Here is a 26,856-nt window from a genome sequence, read left to right as displayed (position 1 = left end):
CAGAGAAGGTCACCTTCCCCGGGCCCCTCACGCGGATCGAAGACCGGAGGTCTGAGGAAAAGTAAATTTTGCCATGTTTTGTGTCCCTACGTGTCATCCATCATATGTTATGTGTGCATGATTAAATATGCATATGCATTCCCCATGTCTGATTAATGACGCAATTACAGTTGTGTCCACCTCTAGTATGCCAGTTTCCAGTCCTCGTGAATAATACGAATATCAGGCCTATGTAAAGCTACGTTGCCACGTTTCTCAGTGTGCACGTTATTCTATTATAAAGTCCCCGTTTCTAGGCCTCAAAAGGGCCTGGACACCAGATTCAACTCCTGTCTCCTGAAGCCTCGCTGAGGAGCGATACAGCCCCCACCTGTATCCTCGACCCCTCACTTACTTCCTGCCTCGCAGTGCCCGGCCCAGCCTGGCTCAGTCTCTGAGTCTGCCAAGAATATGTTATGATTCCAGTTATCAGTTCAGCCCTCCTTCCCTGCATTCCTAAGCTACTGAATCGCATCAATAGTTTCCGTCATTGTCTAGCCTTCAGGGCTCCATGTTAGAGAAATACTGCATTTAATGGTCATTTAATATTCTTCATCACGCACTACATGTAGAATAATGCATGGTCCAGTCTTAGAATCAAGTTAGCCTTTCCCCTTATGACTTCTAGTTTATATCAACATGTTCCCTAAACATCAGATACTAGATAGGGTTTAGGTACATGTCGCCCTGACTCTCCAGACTTCAGTCTCTGCTCCTAGCACAGAGTTCATAGCCCCCAGCTTCTCCTAGTAATACGTCATTGCCAGTTTGCGCGCACCATCAGGTTAGAGGTCCCGGCTCCTCAGGTAGCCCCCTCCATGGTCTCCGCCCCATTCATGACATATTCTGTTACGTTTGCATCACATGTCTATGTATACGCCCTGTTACACCTTCTTCTCACCCTTATCTTTCGCGACTGCTACGCGTCACACCTACTGCTCCACCCACTGTTACGCCTATTGCAATGTAATGCTATGTGTTTGCGTTATGTATATATGCTCATGTATTGTTATTAAAGGTCAGCGCGCTCATCCCAGACCCAGCCCCAGCAGCTGCTGGGCCCTGTCATCCTATTCCTATGCAGGTTGTCCTGTTCCTGTCCTTATGCTGTATTAAACCTGCAAAACTCCTACTACCTCGAATCTTGACTCTTATTTATTGAGCTATCTGTTATGATATATGTCTAGTCAAAAAGAGAGGTATTATTTATTTATTTACCACATAATGGCGCCCGAACAGGGACTTGCCCTTTCCCTACGCGTCGGTGAAGCCACGCCGACCCTCTGCAGTCGTGACGGAACTCTTCTGCGCAGTGGCAGATATTTCTGCTCAAGTATCCCTCAGGCCCACGGAGGAGACGGAGGAGGCGGTCCAGCATCCAGACGAGACGGTGGAGGAACGCGGCGAGTCCCGACCAGAGCCCAAGCCAAGAGTCCAAGGTCCGAGGTATCCGGAGGTCCACCCGTAACTGAAGTCCGAAGTCCGAAGTTCGTCGTCCGTCGTCGTAGCAGTCCAGTCCAGTCTGAGGCCTTCCGTTCTTGCTGCCCGGTGAGTACCGTTACTGGGGTGGTATCTAGACAGGGTCAATTTAATTGACTCTGGTCTGTGGGTTGGTGGTACACAGTCCCACAAACGAAGTGTCCACTTCGGTGGATGCGGGTCCTGACGTGTCTCTTTACGAGACCGGTAAGTTTCGTACTGTTTCAGCAGTGCATCTAGTTTCTGTTCTAGTCAGTTTCTGTTCTCGAGAAAATTTATGTGTTCTGTTCTCAGTATTTCCAGGTAGTATTCTGTTCGAACTGTTATTTTAAATGTTTTTCATGTATTTTAATGTCGTGGTATGAATGGGGAATAAGTATCGTGTTCATTGTGTATTGTATTGTGTCTAGATTACAGTTCAGTCATGCCCATATTTTCCAAGTTACGTCAGTTAAAAACTAGAAAGGGTCTGCTGGAAGCAGCAGTTCCCGTCCCGCCCAGGGACAGTCCAGGTCACTTTATGTATCAGAAACATGGCATAAGTGCCATATTGTATCTAGATTTATGGGTAGAGTATACCAAACAGTTAGAAGAAAAGTATAGATGGCCCGTATCGGGTACATGGGATGCCGAATGCATCATGCGAGTAGAAGAAGCATTATGGAAAAAGAAAGCCAGACAGTCACAGAAAGATGCCATTGAGTTATGGCGTAAAGAAGCTCATAAAAGAACCGAAAAAGAAATCAGAAAGTCAGAATTAAGTAGAGAATCCTTAGAGCGAGCCCAAGAAAAAGAATTAATCGAGATAGGTGAACAAGTCAAAGCCGAACAGTCAGACAGACAGAGGAATGCCCTTATTAAGGGTATGTATCCTCTTCTTGCCGAGGGCTTGCCAAAAGCGACCCCGGAGGCATCCAGTAATTTCCCGCCACCATTAGTTCCGACCAAGCTACGTCACAAACAGACCGCAGCTGATATTTTTATTTCGTCCTATCTGGACGACACAGTCCCTGAATATGCAAATCCTGTTCGCGCTCCGCCAGTCCCTGTAAATCAGGCACATCCTGCTCCTCCAGACACCGGGGCACCCCATGCAGTACCTGCTACGGTACCCCCGGTCCAGCCAGCATTTCAATTTCCCGCTCCGCCACGAAGAATATCAGTCGACGATTCTAGTCTAGGGGCCGCAGGAGGAGGTCCTCCTCAAACCCCGCCGCCACGCAAGCGTTTATCAGCACTCGAATTACATGCTCAAGCATCACAGCGTACTCCCAAGAGTAATAAGTCTGTCGCAGAAATCAGGCCAGCCCTTGGCGAATGTGCCTATGACCCAGTCCCAGGCGAGAATAATATGGTTTTATATTCAGTACGCGTAAGGAGGGTGACCGAGTATCTAGTCACCCTACCCAATATGAAAGAAGATCTAGACAGAATCTATCGTTTCATCCGTACAGGGGATGATCCAGAAAGTATTAGTGATGCCATGTCTCAAAGGAAAGCTGAGATCCAGCGTATGATATTAAAGTTTTTAATTAACTGTCTAATAAGAGAACAAGATTACCCGTCTAAAGATCAGGCCGAAATGAAAATCCTGACAAAGTGGAGTGATAATATAGCCGAGGGTAAGCACAATACCATTAGTGCCATGGAGAGTATGTACAAGAAAATCCGTAGAGAAATAATAAAGATACATGAACAGCGTAAAGCAGCACAAGTAAGCGAGAAAGAAAGTAACTCTGATACTGAAGAGGTAGAGGACGAGAATACCGCCAGGATAGCGTATGTAGGAAAATCTAGATTTCCAGATCGCCATTTACGCCTAGAACACAAGTCAATTCTCCATCATTCAGCACCAGAACAAGGTTCCCTAGAACAAGTGTTCCAAGCTACCGATCACATTCTGAAATCACGAATCGGTTACAGTGAATTAAGTACCATGCATGAGCAGGAACTAGCCCGATCAGCAGTCCGATGGATTACTGATTCTACCACTTTTCCAGACGAAATAGTGGCACAAATGTTTCTGAAATTGCCCCCAGCCGAGCAACGACTGGTGGGTATGTATATGATCCAGCACCTCATTACATTGTATGAGGGTCAGCACTCTGATCCAGGTCCGTTACATGATATCCTGAACGAGTTACTCCAGTATAGATGGAGAGGTCTAGGTACCGATTTAATTAGTGTCATTCTAGAACAGCGTCACAAATATAGAACGTTTCTGAACCCACATTTTGTTCATGTCTCACCCCCAGAAAGTAAACCATTTTACATGGAAAGACAGAACCCGTTACGAGAAGTACATCCAGTTAAGACAGAGGACGGTGAAATGCAACGAGTGTTTGTTTACACCCCGATTACAAAGATGGAACTCCTCGAAATGAAGAAATTAATTCCCTGTCATGACAAAGATCCAGCAGGGTTCCATAGAGAATTAAAAGACATGCTCCGTATGGGAGAATACACTTACCCAGATATCATTAAAATGTTAAAGGTCCTGTTGCCCGCAGGGGTGTATGAAAAGCTAAAGGAAAAAGAATGGGAGGTGGGAGAGAAAAAGATCGATTGGACAGTTCTAGAAGCAGAAGATAAGTCACGTGTACCAGGTACCGGTCTAGGAGAGAAATGTAAAGAATTACCAGAATTATTGATTCAAGTTTTACCCAGATTATTAACAACGAAAAAGGAAGACTGGGATGCAATCTCAGCCTGTAAACAGAAACAAGAGGAAGATATTAGTGATTTTTATTCTAGATTTGAAAAGTGTTTTAGTATCAATAGTGGCCTCAAGACAAGTAGTGAGTCATACCCTCACCTTTTTGTTACTAAATTAGTCGAGAATTCAAGCCCACAAGTTAAAAATCGAGTTTTGAAAGTCGAAAGTACCTGGCAAGCTAATACCCCGTCCCAGATGCTCCAGATGCTCCAGTACCACCAGAATAGAATCAGAGAAGAGCAAGAACACGAGAGAAAACGTATGAAAGACACGAAAATGAAAGTACTAGTTGCACAATCCGTTCCTCAAGACAGTCAGAAGAGGGGTCCGAATCAAGTCAATCATCCTGCGGCTCCCGTTAAAGGGAACTGCAACTATTGTAAACAGCCAGGTCATTTTATAAATGAGTGTGCAGTTCTGAAACACAACATAGCTACTGGTAAGACTAAAGAAAGACCACGTCCGCCTAGACAAGAGCAAGTTTCACAGACTCCTCAGCCACAGAATGCACAACAGACAGTTACAGTACCGCAGCCTATTGCTGCAACCCAGCATGTCACACAGCAGATGTACCAGTATGCACAGTCTGAGTATCCAGAGTACCAGCAGTATTCATGAAACAGCCTGGAGAGGGAGGTAGGCTTGCCTCTCATCGAGATACCTGTAGATCAAGAAGGTCCCTATGTTCATAGTCAAGTATTAGGGAAAGACAGAAAGTTCTTAATTGATACAGGGGCAAGTAGGACCACAATTAGTCACGCCGAAGTTCCAGGGGCTCCGCTCTCAGGCTCAAGAAATGTTTCCCTTGGATTTTCAGGAAAACCTATCGTAAATGAGATTTCAAAGCCAGTTACTCTAGAAGTAGGTCCATTGTCCCGTACTACTGATCTGTTACTTACTAAGTCATGTCCAGAAAATCTATTAGGCATTAAAACACTGAAAGAGTTAGGTGCAGTTATATGCTGTTCCCCAGAGGGAATACGATTGTTCCTACGTGACTTTAAGGGTCACTATGTATTACGAGATTTTGATCCCAGATTGTCTAATGTTCCACAGCATTTATGGGCGCAAGGTCCAACTGATGTAGGTTACATGCAAATCACACCCTATCGTGTGACTCTCAAACCAGGTGTAGTGTTACCACGAATCAGACAGTACAGATTGCCACCTGAGGCTGTAGCAGCCTTATCCAAAATTATTGACGAGCTCATCGCTCAAGGAGTGGTTGTAGAAACTGACTCCAATGTATGTAATTCTCCGATCATTCCAGTCATGAAACGTACTGATCCAAATGCACTCCCAGTATATCGATTAGTGATCGACCTACGAGAGCTTAATAAATGTATTATTCCTCAGTACCCAGTTGTCCCAGACATCTCTTCCCTATTAACGGCCATTGATTCCGAAGCCACGTTCTTCACTGTCATAGACCTCAAGAATGCATTTTTCAGTGTTCCTATTCATCCAGACAGCCAGTTCCTTTTCGGATTTTGTTTAAATGGAAGGAGCTATATGTTCACACGAGCTCCTCAAGGTTTCACAGAAAGTCCTAGTATTTACAGTCAAGCACTCAAGAGACAACTAGACAACATTCACATGCCAACTGACACTGCCCTGCTCCAGTATGTCGATGATCTACTGATCACAGCCCGTTCCGAACGTGACTGCGAGCGAGCGTCACTAACGGTCCTGTATTTCCTGGCCGAGATGGGGCACAAGGTGTCCCCTTCGAAGCTTCAATTCTGTGTCCAGCAAGTGGTCTACTTAGGACACTTACTGTCCAAGAGGGGTAGGCAGTTGACACCAGACCGTATCCAGTTAATAGCGAGTCTTCCTCAGCCCAAGACCCAGAAGGAGGTACGTGCCTTTATCGGCCTTACTTCTTATTGTAGACAATGGATTCCTCAGTATGCATTTCTAGCCAAGCCACTGATACAGTTAACGACACAGGAGGCAGCCGTATCGACTGTTCTCCCTTGGACATCTGAACATACACTGAGTTTCAACGAGTTAAAGAAAGCTTTATGCCAAGCTCCAGTTCTAGCCACACCGAACTACAGTAAGCCTTTTACACTTTTCGTCACAGAACGTGAAGGTACAGCATTATCTGTTCTCACACAAGATCAAGCAGGACAAAACAAGCCCTGTGCTTATTTTTCGAGCACATTAGATCCAGTCGCCCAGGCGTTGCCTGCGTGCCTCAAGTCAGTTGCAGCCACAGCACTAGCTATTAGACAAAGTGATTCCATAGTCTTAGGACACTCCCTGACAGTACAAGTTCCACACTCTGTGGAAGTTCTTCTGAACCGAACACAAACTCAGCACTTGACAATTGCACGTTTAACAGGTTATGAATTGACACTGTTCCAGCCACACATAGAAATCAGACGCTGCAACATTTTAAATCCTGCTACACTGTTACCATCAGTTACTTCAAATTCTGACCCACATGACTGTGTGGAAGTAGTTAACATTACGACAAAGCCAAGACAAGATCTGACAGATATTCCGTTACCAGACCCCGACCTGACACTTTATGTGGATGGTTCATGTATGAGAACTAGTACAGGAGAACTAGTCGCCGCGTATGCAGTGACTACTGACACTGACGTTATTAAAACACACCGTATTGACACTCTGTCCGCTCAAGCAGCAGAGCTAGTTGCTCTGACACAAGCCTGCATACACGCCAAGAACCTGAAAGTTAATATTTACACAGATTCACGCTACGCATTTGGAGTTGTACACGACTTCGGAGTGCTCTGGCAGGAGAGAGGTTTCATGACTTCTCATGGAACCAAGATTCAGCATGGTCTCCTTATCCAAGCTCTGTTAGATGCCATACATTTACCGATATCCATTGCTATCATGAAATGCAAAGCACATACGAAGGTCACTGACATTATTTCCCAGGGTAACGATCTAGCAGATCGCACAGCCAAGCTTACAGCACAGACTCCAGACATTCAAGTTAACCTGACACATACTCCAGATCCGACTACATGCATGACAGTTAAGGACCCTACTCAAGATGTCATAGATATCCAGTTACATGCTACTCCCGATGAAATCAAGAAATGGTCCGAACAAGGAGGGGTCCAGACAGATCAAGGATGGGTAACGAAGGGTAAAGCCACATGGTTTCTCCCCGACTCTATGGTTCAAGTCATTATTAATACCGCACATAGTCCAGCACATTTAGGAGAAAAAGCTATGTTAGACAGTATCCAGAACATTTGGTTCAACAAGCATTTACGAGCTGCAGCCAAGCAGAAAGTCCGTACCTGTATGATATGTTGTCAGTTTAATCCAGGTAAAAGTGTCCCGGTGGAACAAGGTGGATTCCAGCCCCCTGACCACCCTTTTGAAGTCCTCCAGATGGATTATATTCAGATGGAGCGATGTCGAGGTTTCAAGTATGTCCTTGTAGTTGTATGCGCTTTGTCCAGGTGGACAGAAGCATATCCAGTCCCAGATTACACAGCCGCGACCACTGCCAAGCAGTTGGTTCGTGAATTCTTCCCTCGTTATGGACTCCCTAGAGTCGTATATTCTGATAACGGCCAGCCATTCTCCTCAGAGTTAATGAAGCACGTTTCCCTTTTGTTAGGGTACCAGTGGAAGTTCCATTGTGTACGCCATCCTGAAGCAGCCGGTCTCGTTGAGAGACATAATCAAACCCTGAAAATCCGCATCGCCAAAGTCTGTCAAGAAAAAGGTGTGGACTGGCTAGTAGCTCTGCCAGTTGCTCTATTTTACATGCGCATGGTCGCACATTCCAGATCAGGTCTGTCCCCGTACGAGGTCGTATTCGGCCGCCCCCCAAATATGTGGGGTACTCCTAGACCCCGAAGTATTACCGATGTTTCAAGTAATATGCTGACAGATTACCTAGCTTCCTTGATGTCTGCCCTCAACTCATGTCGTTCACAGGTTGCCGCCGCATTTCCAGACAATACCGAGGTGGCACCGCATGAAATCGTCCCAGGATCCATGGTGATGGTCCGCAACTTTGACAGATCAAGTCCGCTGGAGCCTCGATGGAAAGAGCCCCGACAGGTCCTCCTCACCACCCGTACAGCCGTGAAGTTGGAAGGACGCAAGGGCTGGGTGCACCTTTCTCATGTTAAACTTTTCAATGGACCAAAACCCGTCTTAAGGAACATTTCCCAGGATTCAAAGGATTGCCAGAATATTGTTCTCAAGGACTGTCCCGCAAAAGACATTGCTACAACCCCTCCCCTGTTAGAGAAAACTCCGCAGCAGGAGTATAAACAGAAACTACGGTCTAGTAAATTAAGTCAGCCAGTTTGATTGTCTAAGTCCTCCCCTAGGTGAAACGGTTAGACTGTTTCTGACATGTATAAAATAGACCCCCATAGTGAGAGAGTTAGTCAAAACTCAATCCGATGTATCGTTTTTCTATGTTTCATATTGTTTTCCAGCCTTATGATTTCCTGCACCAGTTATGCATTTTACCTATGTTTCCCAGTTTCACATGTAAATAAGTCTGCTAATGCTACAGTAGAGCACACGTTTAGTGATCTGCCTCCTCACGAGCTGTCCTACCGCCTCGCTATGCGTAATAACTCATTTATCCGTATGTTACATTACTCACACCAGACCAGCAATACCACTAATTGTTGGGTGTGTGGTCGACTCCCCCCTTTCCAGACACCGAAGGGAGTTCTGCCACTTTTTCCTTATCCATTTTCACATAATGGTTCGTGTGGAGCATGGTCCACGTTAACGTCATCCTCAACAGATATGTCTTTTCTTAACAGTACATGTTTCCCAGACAAGCAAGGTCTCCCTCACCGAACAGGTTTAGATCTAGAAAATGAAGTGTATAATTTAGGTAATTATTCGTCGAATTTCATGGTCCTGAATGTTCAGTCTGTTACTACTCCAGACTTACCTGCTATTTCAGTACTACCAGTCAAAGGCGAATTATGTGTCCGAAATAATGGTTCTGTACATGTAGGACATAGTGATTGTACTACTATTGTCAAGTATAGTGACAGTGGGAAATCTATTTTCAAAGCTTCACGTCATTCTTATTTTATTTGTGGTCAAACTGCATATGTTCGCCTGCCCCTCGATTGGGAGGGAACCTGTTACATTGCCTTCCTACTGCCACCAGTTTTCCTAGCCCCACCTGATTATCATAGAAATACACATCTAGTACACATTAGACATAGAAGGGAGTCCCCAATTGTCGATTATACTGAAACTGCTCTAGAACAATATACCGATTTCAACAGAGGTTTCTTCTTCTTTATAGGACCTGTCCAGAATAGTAAGTTAATCCGTAGATTAACAAGAACCCTCGAAGCTGTAGTAAATGAGACTGCCTCTGCTCTAGGTAACCTAACCGAAGAGCAATCTGCTATGAGATTTGTCGTTTTGCAAAATCGTCTCGTCCTTGACGTCATACTGGCCGATAGGGGCGGGGCCTGTAGAGTCATCGGATCTAGTTGCTGCATTTTCATTCCAAATAACGCGCCGTCTGTTTATTCAGCTATAACCAGACTCCATAAAATTGCCCATCTGTTACACCAAGATCCAGGCACCTGGACATGGTCCGGTTGGTTCTGGAATATACTTTCCGCATGGGGATGGAAAGTCTTGTCCTTTCTAGGTATAGCAGTAGCGATCATATTCAGCTGCTGCCTCTGTATACAATGTGGCCCTGCGATTTGCGGCATTTGTGCTACCTCTTGTATTCCTAGTCCCAAGCCCCGTTCTAAATCCCGTTCCAGGATAATTCGAGACGAGCAAATGATACTGTATGAAATGATAGATGGTATCATGAATATTGATGTTTCCTGATGGAAACGTAGTGACAAGGAGGGAATGTGGAAAAGTAAATTTTGCCATGTTTTGTGTCCCTACGTGTCATCCATCATATGTTATGTGTGCATGATTAAATATGCATATGCATTCCCCATGTCTGATTAATGACGCAATTACAGTTGTGTCCACCTCTAGTATGCCAGTTTCCAGTCCTCGTGAATAATACGAATATCAGGCCTATGTAAAGCTACGTTGCCACGTTTCTCAGTGTGCACGTTATTCTATTATAAAGTCCCCGTTTCTAGGCCTCAAAAGGGCCTGGACACCAGATTCAACTCCTGTCTCCTGAAGCCTCGCTGAGGAGCGATACAGCCCCCACCTGTATCCTCGACCCCTCACTTACTTCCTGCCTCGCAGTGCCCGGCCCAGCCTGGCTCAGTCTCTGAGTCTGCCAAGAATATGTTATGATTCCAGTTATCAGTTCAGCCCTCCTTCCCTGCATTCCTAAGCTACTGAATCGCATCAATAGTTTCCGTCATTGTCTAGCCTTCAGGGCTCCATGTTAGAGAAATACTGCATTTAATGGTCATTTAATATTCTTCATCACGCACTACATGTAGAATAATGCATGGTCCAGTCTTAGAATCAAGTTAGCCTTTCCCCTTATGACTTCTAGTTTATATCAACATGTTCCCTAAACATCAGATACTAGATAGGGTTTAGGTACATGTCGCCCTGACTCTCCAGACTTCAGTCTCTGCTCCTAGCACAGAGTTCATAGCCCCCAGCTTCTCCTAGTAATACGTCATTGCCAGTTTGCGCGCACCATCAGGTTAGAGGTCCCGGCTCCTCAGGTAGCCCCCTCCATGGTCTCCGCCCCATTCATGACATATTCTGTTACGTTTGCATCACATGTCTATGTATACGCCCTGTTACACCTTCTTCTCACCCTTATCTTTCGCGACTGCTACGCGTCACACCTACTGCTCCACCCACTGTTACGCCTATTGCAATGTAATGCTATGTGTTTGCGTTATGTATATATGCTCATGTATTGTTATTAAAGGTCAGCGCGCTCATCCCAGACCCAGCCCCAGCAGCTGCTGGGCCCTGTCATCCTATTCCTATGCAGGTTGTCCTGTTCCTGTCCTTATGCTGTATTAAACCTGCAAAACTCCTACTACCTCGAATCTTGACTCTTATTTATTGAGCTATCTGTTATGATATATGTCTAGTCAAAAAGAGAGGTATTATTTATTTATTTACCACAGGTCCTCCACAGGAAGCGGACATGTCCACGAAGCTAGACAAAGTCCTGGCGGCCATCGAGCACTCACGAGTCTCCATGGAAACTAAATTTGGGGAACTGGCCTCGGACATCACCCTGCTACGCGACGACCATAGGAAGCTGGCGGATAAGGTGAAACAAGAGAGCCACACGCTCCAAGAACTGAAGCCCCAGGTCCAACTCAACCAAAAAGCCATCAAGGACCTACAAGAGAAGGTCACTTTCCTAGAACGCAAGACGGACGACTTAGAAGGACGCTCTCGCCGGAGCAACATACGTCTGATCAATCTGCCGGAGGGAGTGGAGAAGGAAGACCCTATCCGATTTATAGAGACCTGGATAAAAACGTTCACCCGGACCCAAGATCTAACGCCGTACTTCTCAGTAGAAAGGGCACACAGGGTCCCGACTGGACGGCCTCGAGCTGGCTTCCCACCCAGACCATTCCTTCTGAAGCTTCTGCACTATCAGGACAGGGACACGATCCTACGGGCGGCCAGGCAAGCGAAAGTCCTCAGGGTGGAAGACAAAAATGTGATGGTGTTCCCGGACTATTCTCAGGCAGTGCAACGCCAACGCGCCACGTTCTTGGCAGTAAAGCAAGTCCTGCGCCACCATAAGATACAGTATGCCCTCCTGTTCCCGGCCCGCCTCAAAATCATCTATGAAGATACAACACACTTCTTCACGGACCCCGAGGAGGCAAGACACTGGTTGGATCACCGCAGTCAACCCCGATCAGATCGCGAGGATACGCTGTCGAGCTCTGCGTCCAACAAACGGCGACGACTTCGAGCCAGGAAAGTCACTCTCACACAGATGAATCGACCACCGTCGCCCAGCGTCAAGCGTGCCCCGGATTTGGAACAAATCATAGCAGACCGACGGAAAGCCATTCAGGCAGCGACGGAGGTCAGGCAACTGGACGCTGAACGGGAGAGGGATCGAGGCCCCCACATCTTCACCTCCGAGGATGAGGGCCAGAGCGACGTCCGCACCTCCAGAGATGGTTCCGCCTCCCCGCCACTGGTGACCCCACAGACGGCGGATACACTCATCTGATAGCGACTGACACATTCAGCGGTAAGATTGAGATGATGGAGCAGCCAGCCGGCGAGGGACGCCGGGAAGACACGCCTAAGGTATGAGTGGTAGCATACACCCACGCAGAGACACAATGCGGCGGGTGGCCTTGACCCGAGATCGGGGTTCCACCGCTTCAACACCCCCTCACACCAAACTAACTAGAGACAGTACGAGATGTACAGTTTGGGCTCATCATGCCTTGCAATGGGCCCCTTAAGTTGGGACTGTTTCCCATATGTTGTTTCCATGTTACGTCCTTTCCCTTTTAACCCTGATGCCTACACGGGAGATAGTACTCTGGTCACGGCGATACTACATATGGAGGGAGGTCACGCGAGCGAGAGTGGCCCTGGGTATAACCGAGAGGTGAAAAGTGCACCGACTAACACGATAGACATCCTCACATGACAAAACCCTCTAACTCGGACTTTACCTTTATCACACTAAACGTCAGGGGGCTACACACAGCAAGCAAACGATATGCTGTCTATCCCTTTCTAAAGAGACAGCAGGCGCATATAGCTCTCCTCCAAGAGACTCACTTGACGACGGCGGAGGTCGGTAAGCTGCAGAGGAAATGGAGGGGTATGATCTGTGCTACAGGGTACTCCGCATTTGCCAGGGGCACACTTATCTGGGTCAGGCCGGGAGTCCCCTTTCGAGAACAATCCAGGGTGGTAGATAAGGAGGGACGCTATGTATTACTGGAAGGACAACTGGATGGACAGTCTATCCTGATAGGCAGTATCTATGCCCCAAATGTGGAACAGAACGCCTTTTGGGCTTGCCTCACGAACACACTGGCGCACCATACTCACACCTCTTGGCTACTAGGAGGGGATTATAATAGTGTCTTAGACACGACCCTCGACCGGTCCCGCCCCCCGCCACCACGGTCCCCAATCTACAGGCAGACGGAACTCTTCAATGAGTGGGTTCAACACTGGACACTGACGGACACGTGGAGAGCACTGAACCCCACAACGAAACTGTACTCGTTTCACTCCATTCCACACGATCTTCGAGTGAGACTTGACCGATTTCTATGCTCACCTGCAATACACGCCAAAGCCAGACACACAGACTACCTAGGCAGAGTACTATCAGATCATGACGCCCACGTCCTGACCCTCCGATGGAAACCGCCCCACCCCCCAGTACCGACCTGGAAGCTCCCTCGGGAGTGCCTCACAGACCAGGCATTCACACACGATCACGGGGAACACCTACAGGAACACTTCAGACTCAATGCGGGCTCGGCGTCCTCTAGTCTTGTTGAGTGGGTTACACATAAAGTAGTGGCGAGGGGACACTGCATTCAGCAAGTGTTAGGAGTGCGAAAGGTGCTAGAACGCGCATTACACACCACAGAACAGGAGCTAGCAACCATGCTGCAAGCAGATGACCGCGGTGAGGTGACCCAGCTACAAATAGCAGAGGCTAAGACAAAATACGCTGAGACATTGCGGGACCTGCGTAAATACAATTTCAGAAAATATGCCAGTAAGGTACACCGGGAGGGCAATAGGGGTGGCACGCTCTTAGCATGGTTAGCTCGACAAGACCCCGACTTGAAACCTATGACGGAAATTGCAGACCAAGCTGGTCACCTCCAGACTTCCCAGGTAGCGATCATGCAGGTTTTCTACACATATTACTCACACATATACCAAACTTCCAGCCAAGGCGACGCCCTCGAGGTGTCCAACTTCCTACTCCCATTACCAATCCCTCAGGTCTCGCCGGTGCTCCGAAAGGACCTAGACAGGAAATTAACGCAGACCGAGATTAAGGCAGCGATAGGGACGCTTGCCAGGAACAAGGCCCCAGGCATGGACGGCTTCCCCCTCGAGTATTACCAGACGTTCGTAGCTCACCTCGCCCCGCGGCTAACGGCTATGTTCGAAGACGCATTCAAGGCGGGAATCCTCCCACGCTCCCTCAGAGAATCATTAATAGTGTCGTTCCTAAAACCACACAGGGACCCCCAACTCCCATCGTCCTACAGGCCGATCACATTACTTAACTCAGACTGTAAAATCCTGGGTAAACTGTTAGCGACGAGGTATGCCCAAGTCGTACCCCAACTGGTCCACCCCGACCAAAACGGATTCGTACCAAACCGCAACACATCCCAAAATCTCCGTAGACTCTTCCACGTCCAAGACATGGCCCGAGCCCAGTTCCCGAATGCAGCTTGCCTCATACTAGACCTCGAGAAAGCATTTGACACCCTCCTATGGCCATATTTGTTCGCAGTCATCACCAAGAACAACTTTGGCTCCCGACTCATCGCTTACACTAAGCTCCTGTACACACAACTTAGGTCCAGGGTCAGGATCGGCACATATATCTCCCCGGAATTCACCGTAAGCAGAGGAACCAGACAAGGATGCCCGTTGTCGCCCCTCTTGTTTGCTCTGGCGGTTGAACCTTTGGCGATACGCCTGAGGCGAGAGGGTGAAGACTGGGGTATCCCCCTAGCACATATGTGGCACTGCGTATCTCTATACGCAGATGACCTCCTGATCTATGTCAGGGATGCCACGAGCGACCTGACGTGCATCTGGAGAACGTTAGAGGAGTTTGCGACAGTGTCAAGCCTAAGGGTCAACTGGGGGAAATCTTCCATATACCCGTTGAGCCCTCATATGGCCCCCTTCGAAATCCGAATGGGTACCCAATCACTCGTCTGGAACGCCGACGCCCCCCGATACCGGGGAATACGGTTGTACCATACCCCGGAGGACCTATACACAGGGAATCATCGTAGGACACTAGCTGGTCTTCGATCAGCGGTCAACTTCTGGAGGACACTCCCACTGGCACCCATAGGCAGAGTGGCACTGGCAAAAATGATCATGCTTCCCCGCCTACTATATAGCTTCGCGAATCTCCCAGTGATCCCAACTCGATCATTCTTCGGAGAACTGAACACTCTTCTGATAGACTTGATATGGGGAGGGGGTCGAAAACGAGTGGCGCTCGCCACACTCTACCTGCCTACCACGGAGGGGGGACTGGGAGCGCCGGCCTTTGAGGCATACTTTCTAGCGGCCCAGCTCCAGTGGCTGTCCTACTGGACGGCGGGACGCCACACAGGAGAGACCAACACAACTACTGGTCCTCTCTCGCAGGCCGCGATCGTCAGACTCTTGTTACCGGGCACTAAACCCCTGCGGACTCGTCCCCTGCAGGTGTCCGTTGCCCGAACGTGCATGATGCGGATACACCGCATGTCCAAAACACAACCACCGTATTCGCCATTGCTGCCACTAGTGGGTTTCCCTCGCAGGGAATCGTATTATTTCCCGGGCACGCTGCGGTTTGGACAGAACTGGAGGTCACGGAGATCGGATCTCTGTTCGACGACGGGCAGTTGCTGACGTTTGAACAGCTGATGGACCGTTACGACATACCCCCTGGACAGTTTTTGCTACATAGGCAATTACTGGATAGCAGCGGTACGCACTGGAACCTAGGGGCCGGCGAACCAGCGACACATCCAGTGATTCATACGGTCCTACACATGGGGGTGGGGAGACACCTAGTAACGTGGCTCTACAAAGCGGGTCGCTCGTTAATTCTCCCATCCCTCCAGTCTCTACGCCAGAAGTGGGAGACAGAATTCGGCAGAGTGGTCCATGACGGGGAATGGAGGTCAGCCCTGGAATATCCCAAAAAAGTCTCCAGGAACGCAAGGTTCCGCAACATACAATTCAACGTCCTCCACAGGGCCTATCTTACACCAAGCCGCCTCCAACGATTCTTCCCGGACACTCACTTTCAATGTCCCCGATGTCGAACCCCGGGTGCAGATTTCAGGCACATGTTTTGGGATTGCCCCGTTCTCCGCCAGTACTGGGACACGATCCACCGAACCTTAGCAGAGGCCACGACCATTGCCACCATGAACACGTGGGAGGTATGCGCACTCGGAATCTTCCGCAAACGGAAAACTGAGAAAACACAATACCGATTCCTATCACTAGCAATCCTCTTGGCAAAACGCGGTATCGCCATGCACTGGAGAGCCCCGGCGGGACCACCGGAGGCTGCGTGGGTAGATGCGGTACTTAAATGGGGGAAGGCGGAGGAAGAGATACTACGGGAGGAGGAGGTACGGGGACATCGCAAACATCCCATATCCCAGGAGTGGGCCCAACTACTATACACCTTCACACAGACGACACGCCCTCAGGAGTCCCCTACAGCCACACAATCTCAGATACGACCGACGACGCCGACCCCCGTGCCCCCATAAACATATCACGGAGTCTACACACCAGTTGTGAGCGACCACAAGCGACGGCCCTCCGAAACCCAGACACAAACCACCGACACTCGCTATAGACCTATCCCTCACGACTTGGAAATATACATACTGTGCTTCGACAAAGTGACCTAGAAACCCCCCCCCTCCTGTCCTTCCCACACTCCCACCCCACCCCCAAGTTCATCAGTTCACCCCCATAGTTTCTGGGAAAGAAGGCAAGCTTGAACTAGACAGAATGCTACTCGTACGTATTACTAGCTGATTGACTTCACGCATGGAGACACCACGATATCACATGTTATCACGTATCACGCCCACATTCCTGATGCCCATAGCGTCACCCTCACAGTACCTGACACGACACGAGCTCAACCCCCCACGGGTGCAGCAGATAGTCTAACATGTTCAGAATGGTCCCGCTCATGGAGGATGCAGAAGTTATGGTGGGAAGCCACGTGATACGCGCCTCCAAGGCACACAGATAAGAACACTAGATTGACAATGACCCTGAACTGTGAAATGCCTAACAGGATCCGCATCTCTAATTGTATCTCTATGACTGCACTTTTTTGTAATCTTCGTTTAATCTTGATTGAACACTGTCGTATTATTCATGTAAATGCAACCTAAAACCCAATAAACAAATTCAAACAAAAAAAAAATCATGTCCCGTGGTGTACTGAACTATTAAAGAGAAAGTCTAGATCCATTCTGCTTGGGGAGATTCACACGCTGAGGATTCTGCAGATAGAGTATTCATCAGACAGGGCGTTACCAAAAGGAATGCACTTATTGTTTTCAAGGTTATCCCCTTAAAACTAACTGCTCCACAGGAACTGCTGTGCATAGTTGGAAATATTCAGTGTCTGGTGTGTTTTAAGTGACACAGCCACATTTTAGTCTAATTGGATCCTTTACAGGAACCCTGCTTTCCTGTTTTTATCTGCTAGTTAAAGTTTTCTTTTGCAAGCTAGTGGTTTCAGTCTAATATACCTTACTTAACTTATTTGGCTAATTGACATGTAAAAAGACAACAAGCATTGGCATATCCAATAGGTCTCACCTTTGGGACCTTATAAGTATTTAGCCATACAGCACATTATCCTAGGGTGCTACAGTATCTACTGTTACTTCGCGTGCCACTGGTGAACGGCCACACACACCCAAGGATGGCCTTCAATGCTATTCAATGAAAATCAGACAGTGCAGCAACCACAAAGGGCCTTTAAGGATATGCAGAAAACATGCATGATTGGGAACTATAGATCTAATCAAAGCTACGCTACAAAGACAAATCTTCTGGCATGAGGGGGCAATACAACTTAAATAATCACACAAGTGCAGGCCACACTTAGTTACATTATTGCTACTCCACTTCCTTAGCATGCAAGGTGTTCTAAAAAAAATATTTGTTGGGTTCCTGTACCATGACCCTTGTTCCCAAAACACTAGCCAATTTTACGTACCTGCGTAATGTCCCCGGCACAAAAAGTAGGACAAAACACACCTGTTGTGAATGCTCCACTGTGGTTGTGCACTGCTGCATAAAGCTTCTACAATAATGCAGCAGACTGGACCGATCACTAATTCAGTCGCTGCTTGGAGCAAAAGTCGGATATCATCACAACCCAGTAAATAAATAAAACTAACCTTCATCTCAAAGCAGACTTTGCCTTTAGAAACTCCATACAAAGCCCTCCCTCCAGCCCAAAGGAAGGCAACGCTTTCATGGTCAGAGAAGAAGAATCCAAGAGATCTCTTGAGATTTTGAAGAGAAGATCACTGCTATCTGTCAAGACAATAAACATGACAGATTGTTTGGTTTAAACCATTCAGATGATGGGGATATAGTTTACAGACAGCATCTTCAGTATTTGAAATTTGACATGTAACGGGCATATGTCCTAGTAGACTCCTGCGCAGATGAAGCATGTTACAACAAGCAGTCGACAAGTACTGGGATAATCTGATGCTACACCAACTATGGAATAGAAGTAAATTAGCACAAAGTTCTTTTGGTATTTATAGCAACGTTGCTTTTTTGATACGCAAGTAGGAAAGGTCCCTATTTCTAGCCAGACCTTCCAAAAGAAAGAGCACCCACATATCCCCATCTAGCAAAATGCATTTAAATGTATTATAATTGTAAACTGCTTTGGGTTCCTACTCTGCAATAAGGTGTGTTTGCTACCTCTTTTATGATACCTAATGTAGACAGACGGTTGCCCTAGATTTCAAACCAAGCTTCGTTTTAACAACATGGCAAATATAAATTTATGCTGATGGAGAGCACCCCTAGAAACAAAAAAGTATTCCTTTCATGTGCCCCAAAACGCCATAGCTCCGACACCTTCCTCAAAATGTAAGTTTGCCCCACACACCAAACGCAAGTGTTTTGTCTTGACAATATATTTGCTGCTTCTTTGAGCAGGCAATACTGGCCTTTTCTTCTGAGTGCCCATCCCACAAGTACTGGTGCATTTACACAGAAGTAATGAACATACGTATCTTGCCATAAGTCAATCAAATGAGCTTCATAAAATTCGGAACTGGCACAAACTGTTATGGCAACATTCAAAGTTATCCCAGGAGTTTACAGTGCATTTGGCTTGCGTACCAGATAGGCCAACACCAGGCAATATTGAGGAAGTGGGCTTGAGAAGCTTCTCACTATAATAGCCTGCAGCTGGTGTCAGCTTCTGCCATGCTTCCGTCCATCATCTGTTCTTATGGCATTTTTTGCCCTCCCCCACTACAGCATCATATGGTTGCTACTGTTCCAACACTCCTGTTGGATGAGGTTAGACGGACCTTGCCTACCATCGCAACAGTTCACCACCGGCTTATGCACCCATCCTACCGTATCCACCAGCTGCGTCACATTAATTGGTGAACTCATTGCCCTGTTGAACTGCTACACATCGGTTGCTCTGCCTCTTCAGGTGGCGGCGTGGGAGCCCAAGATGGCACCACAACTCTGCTAAACACGCTCACTTGAAGTTCGGGAGGGGCCAGGTGCGATAGGGGCTACCAACGGTAGCCGGGGATGCAAACAAAGTGCGAAACCCCAAGGAAACAGAAAAGGTCCACACAGACACTTGGGCCATATGGGGTTGCAACAGCGAGGCAAATCTGAATGTGTGCACCACTTCCACAACAAAGTTACCTTCCGATTAAAGTAAACAAGCAAAAAGTAATGCTATTTCAGGCAGACAAACGCACAAACGTCTCTTCACTGTACAACCAAGGCAAGGTGGACCTGTGAACAAATAAAGCATGTACAACAAATATAAGCCTTCATCGAACATCTTTATCAAACATTTCATGGACATTGTTTCTACTATGTCCATGAGTAGAAACAACAAAACACCTAATTATTTCTCAGAGACCTCAATCTCCACTGGAATGACCCTAATGACTCAATTGTCAATTGCCTCAAAGCCTTCCTCTCGCACCTTGACCTCACCCAAATCTATAACAGCGCCACACATGATAAACGCTCAATCCTTGACTTAGTCATTTCTAAGGCCGAATCCATTCAGCACGATATGATTCTACCATGTGATTGGTCTGACCATCACATCATCACTTTCTTCATCAACGAAACAGTAAAACTTAACTCTGCTCAACCCACGAGAACTAAGGAAAAGGGATCTGAAAAATATCGATGCTGACCTAATTGCAACCTCCAATTCCAACATCCTTCTTCCTCCAGTAGGACTATATGATGTTCAAGATCTTACCAACCACTACTTCCATTCCATGAACATTATTAGACAAGGTCACCCCTCCCCCCTCGAACTGAAGAGAGTCTCCACTAAAGACTTAAAACCCTGGTACGATGGAAGACTCAATGAGGACCGACAATCCCTAAGATTAATTGAACGAAGATGGAGATCCGCACCATCAGCTAACCACCTCATGCTGCTAAGAATGAAGAGACTTGTACAGAAAGATCAGATGATCTAAAGCAGACTTTTTCAGTTATCAATTAGACTAAGCCAAGAATCGTCCCAAAAAACTATTCGATCTAATCAAAACACAATCTAAGGGTGACCCCCCCCCCCCCGACAATGACAATACAGGCTCTCTACCCATTTGCGAAGCGTTTGCCTCCTTCTTCACTATGAAGACCGAAAACATAAAGAAGGACCTACTCAATGATTTAATATCGTATACTGACACACACGTGGACACTTCATCATCCCTTCCAGGAGTCCCACCCAGAGGTTCACCAAAGTTCAACTTAAAAATTAATGCCTCCTGGTCCTCCCTCAATACTTACAACGAGGACGCTATACTCCAAATACTCATGGCTTTGAATCCTGCAATCACTTCACAGACCCTCTTCCTGCAAACTGCATAATAGACTTAATTCCATTGCTACTGCCTTTATGGACCAAGATTATAAATACCTCTCTCCTGCAAGGAATCATCCCTGAAATCCCTAAATGTGGGCAGGTATCCGCCATCCTAAAGAAGCCAACGGTGGCCCTGAGGACCTAAATAATTACTGTCCAATATCTAACATCCCTACCCTGGACAAACTATTAGAAACATGTGTACACATTCAGCTTGACAAACACATAGACAATTTCAACCTTCTCAACCAATACCAATCTGGCTTCTGGACAGGGCACAGTACTGAATCAGGCATTACGCACATAATTACGCTAGAAAAAACTCAGACTTGGCTGGCCAAAAACCATCTAAAACTGAATACCCTCAAAACCGAATTCCTCCTAATCAACCCTCCCTCCCAAGTAACCAATATCCAAGATTGGCTGAAACATCTAACAGCACTCAACTGCCAACCTCTTATTATCGACACAGAAAAATCGCTGGGAGTAACTCTGGACAGAAATATAAATATGCAGAAACACATCAGCGCCGCAACAAAAGGAGCAAACTTTCAGATGAACACCTTGAGAAAACTATAACCCTTCCTGCCGGGAAATGACTTCAAACTGGCAGTTCAAGCACTAGTTATCCCAAGAGTGGAATATAGGAGTGTCTCTTTGCGGTCTTCCCAGATCCTCGACGGCCCCTCTGAGAGCTTCAATCAACGCAGCAGCTAGACTTATTACTGGCTCCAAAAGAAACCCTCACATCTCCCCGGACCTCAGAACCCTGAACTGGCTACCTTTTGAAGCCAGAATTCAACTAAAATCAACTGTCTGACACATATAGCCATACATCACAACACTACTAGCTATCTGGCACATAAACTGGTGCCTTCATGTGCCAACAGATCCTCTAGAAGTGCTAGTAACCTTTAACTGAAACCACAAAGATTCAACAAGAAGAAAACATACAACTGATAATTCTCGGGGATGGCGCCCAGGATTTGGAATGCACTAGACGGAATCCCTCTACTGCATCTTTCAAAAAAGAAGTGAAATCTCTTCTCATGTCCAAATTCACATGAGCCAAGTGTATACGTGTATATTCGATTTTTGATTTATATGGAACATTTAGTTTCTTTACTATATGCCTGTTACCTATATTTACCTTGTAAAGCGCTCTGATACCCGCAACGGTCTTGTTCACGCTATTTAAAACCTTAAAAATAAAATAAATAAATAAAAATAAGAATGAGATAAAAACTAGTACCAGGAAACAACACTTAAACACACCAGTGGAACAATACCAGTACTTAGTTTCCTACTCCCTGGGTATTAGCAACAGACGAAAAAGAGGGGCAAAAAACAAACGTAACTCACTAGAAAGCAAGGCTTTTTAAATGACAATCCAAGTGCCCAGTAAAAAGCCAATGGGTGAGTTCTAAACCCATACAGTGAATACATCATGTTGCGAAGATAGTGCATGCATACTGCCTAGGCTTGACCTAAAAAGGGTAGTGTTCTAGTCCATATTGTTTCTTATTTAGATATAATATGTTTCTTGATGAGCCACATTCATGGTGCCATTCAGTAGTTAGCAATTCAGAAGGAATATCCATGTACCCCTTGATTACGAACTAAGGCCACAGACATAATTTTCTCTTTATGATGATAGACAATATGTTCTTTGTATTTAACTCTGACTTCTTACCTTTTCCATTTTCTTTAGAATTGTGTGTTGTTTTTAAATGAACAAAGCACTTTTGTGTTAATTTCAGTTTTCAGATTATTTGGCCAACTTGTTTTCTTAAAATCACAGTATAGGGACTGACTTACATGCCAGATAGAAAATTATACAATAGCCTTTTTGCCAAAAGTCCTGACAGGGCTGTGAGGTGGTCCAGTTTTTTGAGTGTGGTGAAAAAGGTAGGTTCCTAAAAAGTGGTGTGGCTAAAGAAGCGTACCTAGGAATTTCCAAAAGGTATGGCCTTTACAATGAAGGTCCTGGCTTAAAACATCTGAACGAAAAACATGTGCTTCATACACCGTGCCACTTGACCAGTGTTTGGATGCCTTGCCTCTCTGTGAGTTTTCTGTTATTCTAGCCAGACATATAACACAACGGACAATGTCCTAAAACAAGCCTGACCTTTTGGCTTTGCCAATGCTTGTTTTCAGTATCAAATAAATGTGCAACGACAATAATTTTGTTATGACACTGAGAATTAAACATCACTATAGTCCATGGAAAGATGTGATCTTCAGAGTGTCTCAGTCACTCCTGTTTTCGTGTTTACCCCACTTTCCTCTGCAGTCTTTCACTCTGTTAGAGACTTAGCCCTTTCTCACTTCATGTTTCTGAAATCCTCCATCTGCATTTCTCATGAGTAATTCTCCTTTCTCTTCATCATTGTCTTTCCACTCTCTCCTACTGCATGTACTTGTTTACATCTCCACTTCACCATCCCTCCCACATATACAACCCACCCACTCACTTGTAAGCACTGCATTTTCATTTTGTTTTGCAATGCCATTATTTCAACAGCTGTGTATACTGCCTTCCCTCTCTTTCCCATAGAATCCCAATTACTGTTGGCACACAGGTGACCACTACTATGCGACCTCTGCAGAGAGGATTGGATCAGCATGTAGTCCGCACACCTTTAGCTCTGTCGTGCCCTGTCAAAAACTCACCCACACACTCCGAGCCAACTTAGTTCACAGTGTGTACCATACAAGAGTCATGTGTTTCAGTAAAAAAAAAATAGAAACACAACATCTGTAAAAAGCTAATGCTCTTAAGCAGTGCATGCTAAGTAAAACATATGAACTATAAATAGGGACTGCACCGTTGACATGGACATGGACTACCTATCAGCGGCTCAATCCTTGTTGAGAAATCGATCATTGACTTTGTTAAGGACATAAATTATTTCTTTGACAGAGCACTCTTTAGTAAATAATTCATTTAAAATATACTGTCATTCTGCTGAAAAACTTCTGTTTCCATAATGTAAAAGAATTTGAAACTGTAACACTCCCTTCCTTTTGTTGTGACACAGGCCGCTAGAGATGCAGACGGAGACCCGAAGCACAAGTTCTTCACAAAGGAAATAAATGCCATCCTGCTTGAGTGAGTAGCTCATAGAGGAAGAAACCTTATTTATTTCTTTTTATTTATACAGTTGTATATAGCGCAAACAATATCCCGAGGGATAACAGAGCGCTTTACAATCTGAATGGGAGTAATAACAGCAATGCAGTATCAACATCCGAGCAGGTGAGAGTATCCCTCCTAGGGTAAGAATTTGTTCATAAGGAATCGTTTAGCTTCCAATTTGAAAGCCTTCGTTGAAGAGATTCTGCGTACTTCCGGTGGAAGAGAGTTCCAAATCTTTGGTGCAGCGCCGGAGAAGGCTCGGTGACAAGTTATTTTCTTGTTCAGGATAAGTGGTTTCAGGAGAAAGGTAGTGCCACTTCTTGAGGCTCTAGAACCACAGGATAGTTCAAGTTTTTGCGCAAGGTACCTGGGAGTGTTGAAGTGAAGGGCTTTGTGAGCCAGAACAGCAATTTTTAACTGGATTTGAGCTTCGTAGGGTAGCCAATTAAGAGATTTTAGGACTGGGGATATATGTTCATATCTTTTTGTGCCTGTGACCAGTCTAGCCGCTGCTTTCAGAGTTGCCCTTAGTGGCACCAGGGCGTATTTGGGAAGGCCACTGAGAGTAGCGCAGCCGTAGTCAAGCCTCGGCAAGACAAGCGCTTGGACTACCTGCTTGAAATCCTTTAGTGGAAGGAAAGGTTTGATATTTCTGTCACCTCAACACATTTGCTCCCTTACATACATTACTGATATGTTTTTTCATTTTCAGGTGCTTGTCCATGGTGACTCCGAGGGATTTTGCTGAGTCAATGATGAGAGGAGTGCAATTGAAAGCAGTGAGGTGACTCAGCCATAGGTCTATCTTGGGGATGTGGTTCGCTGGGAGATGAGCAGGAATTCAGTTTTGGAAGTGTTGGAGATGGTTCTCTGTTAACTAGTTTTGAATAGATGTTAGAGTAGTGTTGAGGGAGATGATGTTATCCAAGGATGAGATTTTCAAATAGAGTTGCGTGTCATCCGCATACATGTGGAAGAGAATGTTTATAAAGTTTAATGAGTTAGTGCGAGGTTCCAGGAAAAGGTTGAATAGGATGGGAGATAGGGCAGACCCTTGAGGGACCCCATTGAGAACGGGAGAGGGCTGGGAGATGGAGTGGTTTGCCTTGTCTCTTTGTGATCTGTGATGAAGGAAAGACAAGAACCATTGTAACATCTGATCAGCAAACCCCATTCTATTTTGCAGGATGGATAGATGGTGGTCATGTTTAACCATATCGAAAGCGTAGGAAAGGTCAAGGAGAATCAGGAGGCAGGATTCCTTTTTGTCAAGCATTTTTAAAACATCATCCATAACGTGGGTGAGAGCCGACTCAGTGCTGTGTCCCTTCCTGAAACCAGATTGATGTTGGTCTAGCAGTTGATAGTTCTCTATGTGATCGTAAAGTTGAGATTGAACACATTTTTCTAGATGTTTCGCAAGAGTGGGGATGTTGGAAATGGGGGGAAAATTATTGAGATCAGTTTTGTCAGCGTTAGGTTTTTTAAAATCAGTGAAACCTGAGCTGCTTTTTGGCAACTGGGGATCGTGCCTTTTGAGAGAGAAGCATTTACTATCCTTGTCCAGGTGGGGATGAGTGCATTCTTGATTTCTTTGAAGATAGCCGGGGGCAACGGGTCGCTGAAGTGGTTGGAGGGGTTGATATTCTGAAGAATCTTGTGGATGTCATTTTCACTAAAAGGGGTAAAGGTTCCCCACGACGCCTTGTTCTTAGTGTTCATGGTGGTCATTTTGTCCTTATTAAAGGGGTCAAGGGGAGAGGCAGCACCTGAAGGAGGCAATAGAGCCTTCTTAAAGGGGAGGTCAGCAGAGATGAGTCTTGATTTCTCCAAGAAGAAAGCGGCAAGATCATCGCATGAGGGAGGGCAGCCATCAAGTTCAGAGTGGTTTGGACCAACGACTGATTGCTGTTTGACCAATTCGAACAGTTTCTTGGGGCGGTTTGCCGCTCGATTCAGTTGGTGTCTGAAGTAGTCAGCCTTGGCACTCCTGATTTGTTTATTGTGGAGGCTCCTGATTTCTCTAAGGAGTTTTTGTAGGTCCGCGGAAGGATTGGATCGCCAGGACCCTGAGGTTGCGTCGTTCTGTGTTTAAGTTGTCATTATACCATGGTTTGGATATTTTAGTTGAGGCATTTTTGTGTTTGAGAGGACCAATGTCCTCCATGATGCAGGACATCATGGAAATTGTCAAATTGTAGGCGTAAGTGAGAGTTTGCACCTCAACCAGATCAGCTTTGGCGGAAAGGGCAGACTTACATTGGGCAGCTAGTTCGTTAGAATTAATTGATCTGAGGTCCCTTTTCCATATCTTCGATTTCAAAGGTTGAGCCTTCCTCATCAATACCTCCCTGTTAATGTAAAAGAGGGTACTATGATCGTCGGACCAGTCACAGGGGGTAATGGAATCTAGGGTGATGGTGTGCTCCTTAGAGATGATGAAGTCTAGAATTTCTTCTTTAGTGTGAGTTGGTTGGTCGCAGTGCTGAGTCAGATCCTGATCAATTAATAATGATTTCAAGCAGGATACAGCCGAGTCATTGGGGTTGGACCAGTGAAGGTTGAAATCACCAAGAAAGATTTGGGCCACCGCTGAGTCGACATTAGTAGTGATGATTTCCATTAGATGCTCAATAAAGGGGAGATTGTCACCCCGGGGGGTGATAAAAGGTA

General features: G+C 46.2%; 1 protein-coding gene and 1 long non-coding RNA gene across 7 annotated transcripts in view; one reads left to right on the top strand and one right to left on the bottom strand.

Annotated features, from left to right (window-relative positions):
* The window catches only part of UBN1 (ubinuclein 1), an 810,192-nt gene that overhangs the window by 420,953 nt on the left and 362,383 nt on the right, over positions 1-26,856 (top strand). For all 6 annotated transcript variants that reach the window (XM_078662914.1, XM_078662913.1, XM_078662915.1 and 3 more), the window contains one exon: positions 24,086-24,156. In XM_078662914.1, coding sequence (XP_078519040.1) covers positions 24,086-24,156 — 71 coding nt within the window. The remainder of the gene's footprint in view (positions 1-24,085; positions 24,157-26,856) is intronic.
* LOC144784250 (uncharacterized) overlaps positions 1-26,856 on the bottom strand; it is a 497,620-nt gene that overhangs the window by 111,466 nt on the left and 359,298 nt on the right. Inside the window, exon 3 of the long non-coding RNA XR_013601622.1 lies at positions 18,331-18,469. This is a non-coding gene — a long non-coding RNA (uncharacterized LOC144784250). The remainder of the gene's footprint in view (positions 1-18,330; positions 18,470-26,856) is intronic.

Source organism: Lissotriton helveticus, chromosome 10 (assembly GCF_964261635.1).
Source record: "Lissotriton helveticus chromosome 10, aLisHel1.1, whole genome shotgun sequence".
Taxonomy (NCBI): Eukaryota; Metazoa; Chordata; class Amphibia; order Caudata; family Salamandridae; genus Lissotriton; species Lissotriton helveticus.
Note: the sequence above shows the minus strand (reverse complement) of the source record. Positions and strands in the feature narration are given on the sequence as shown.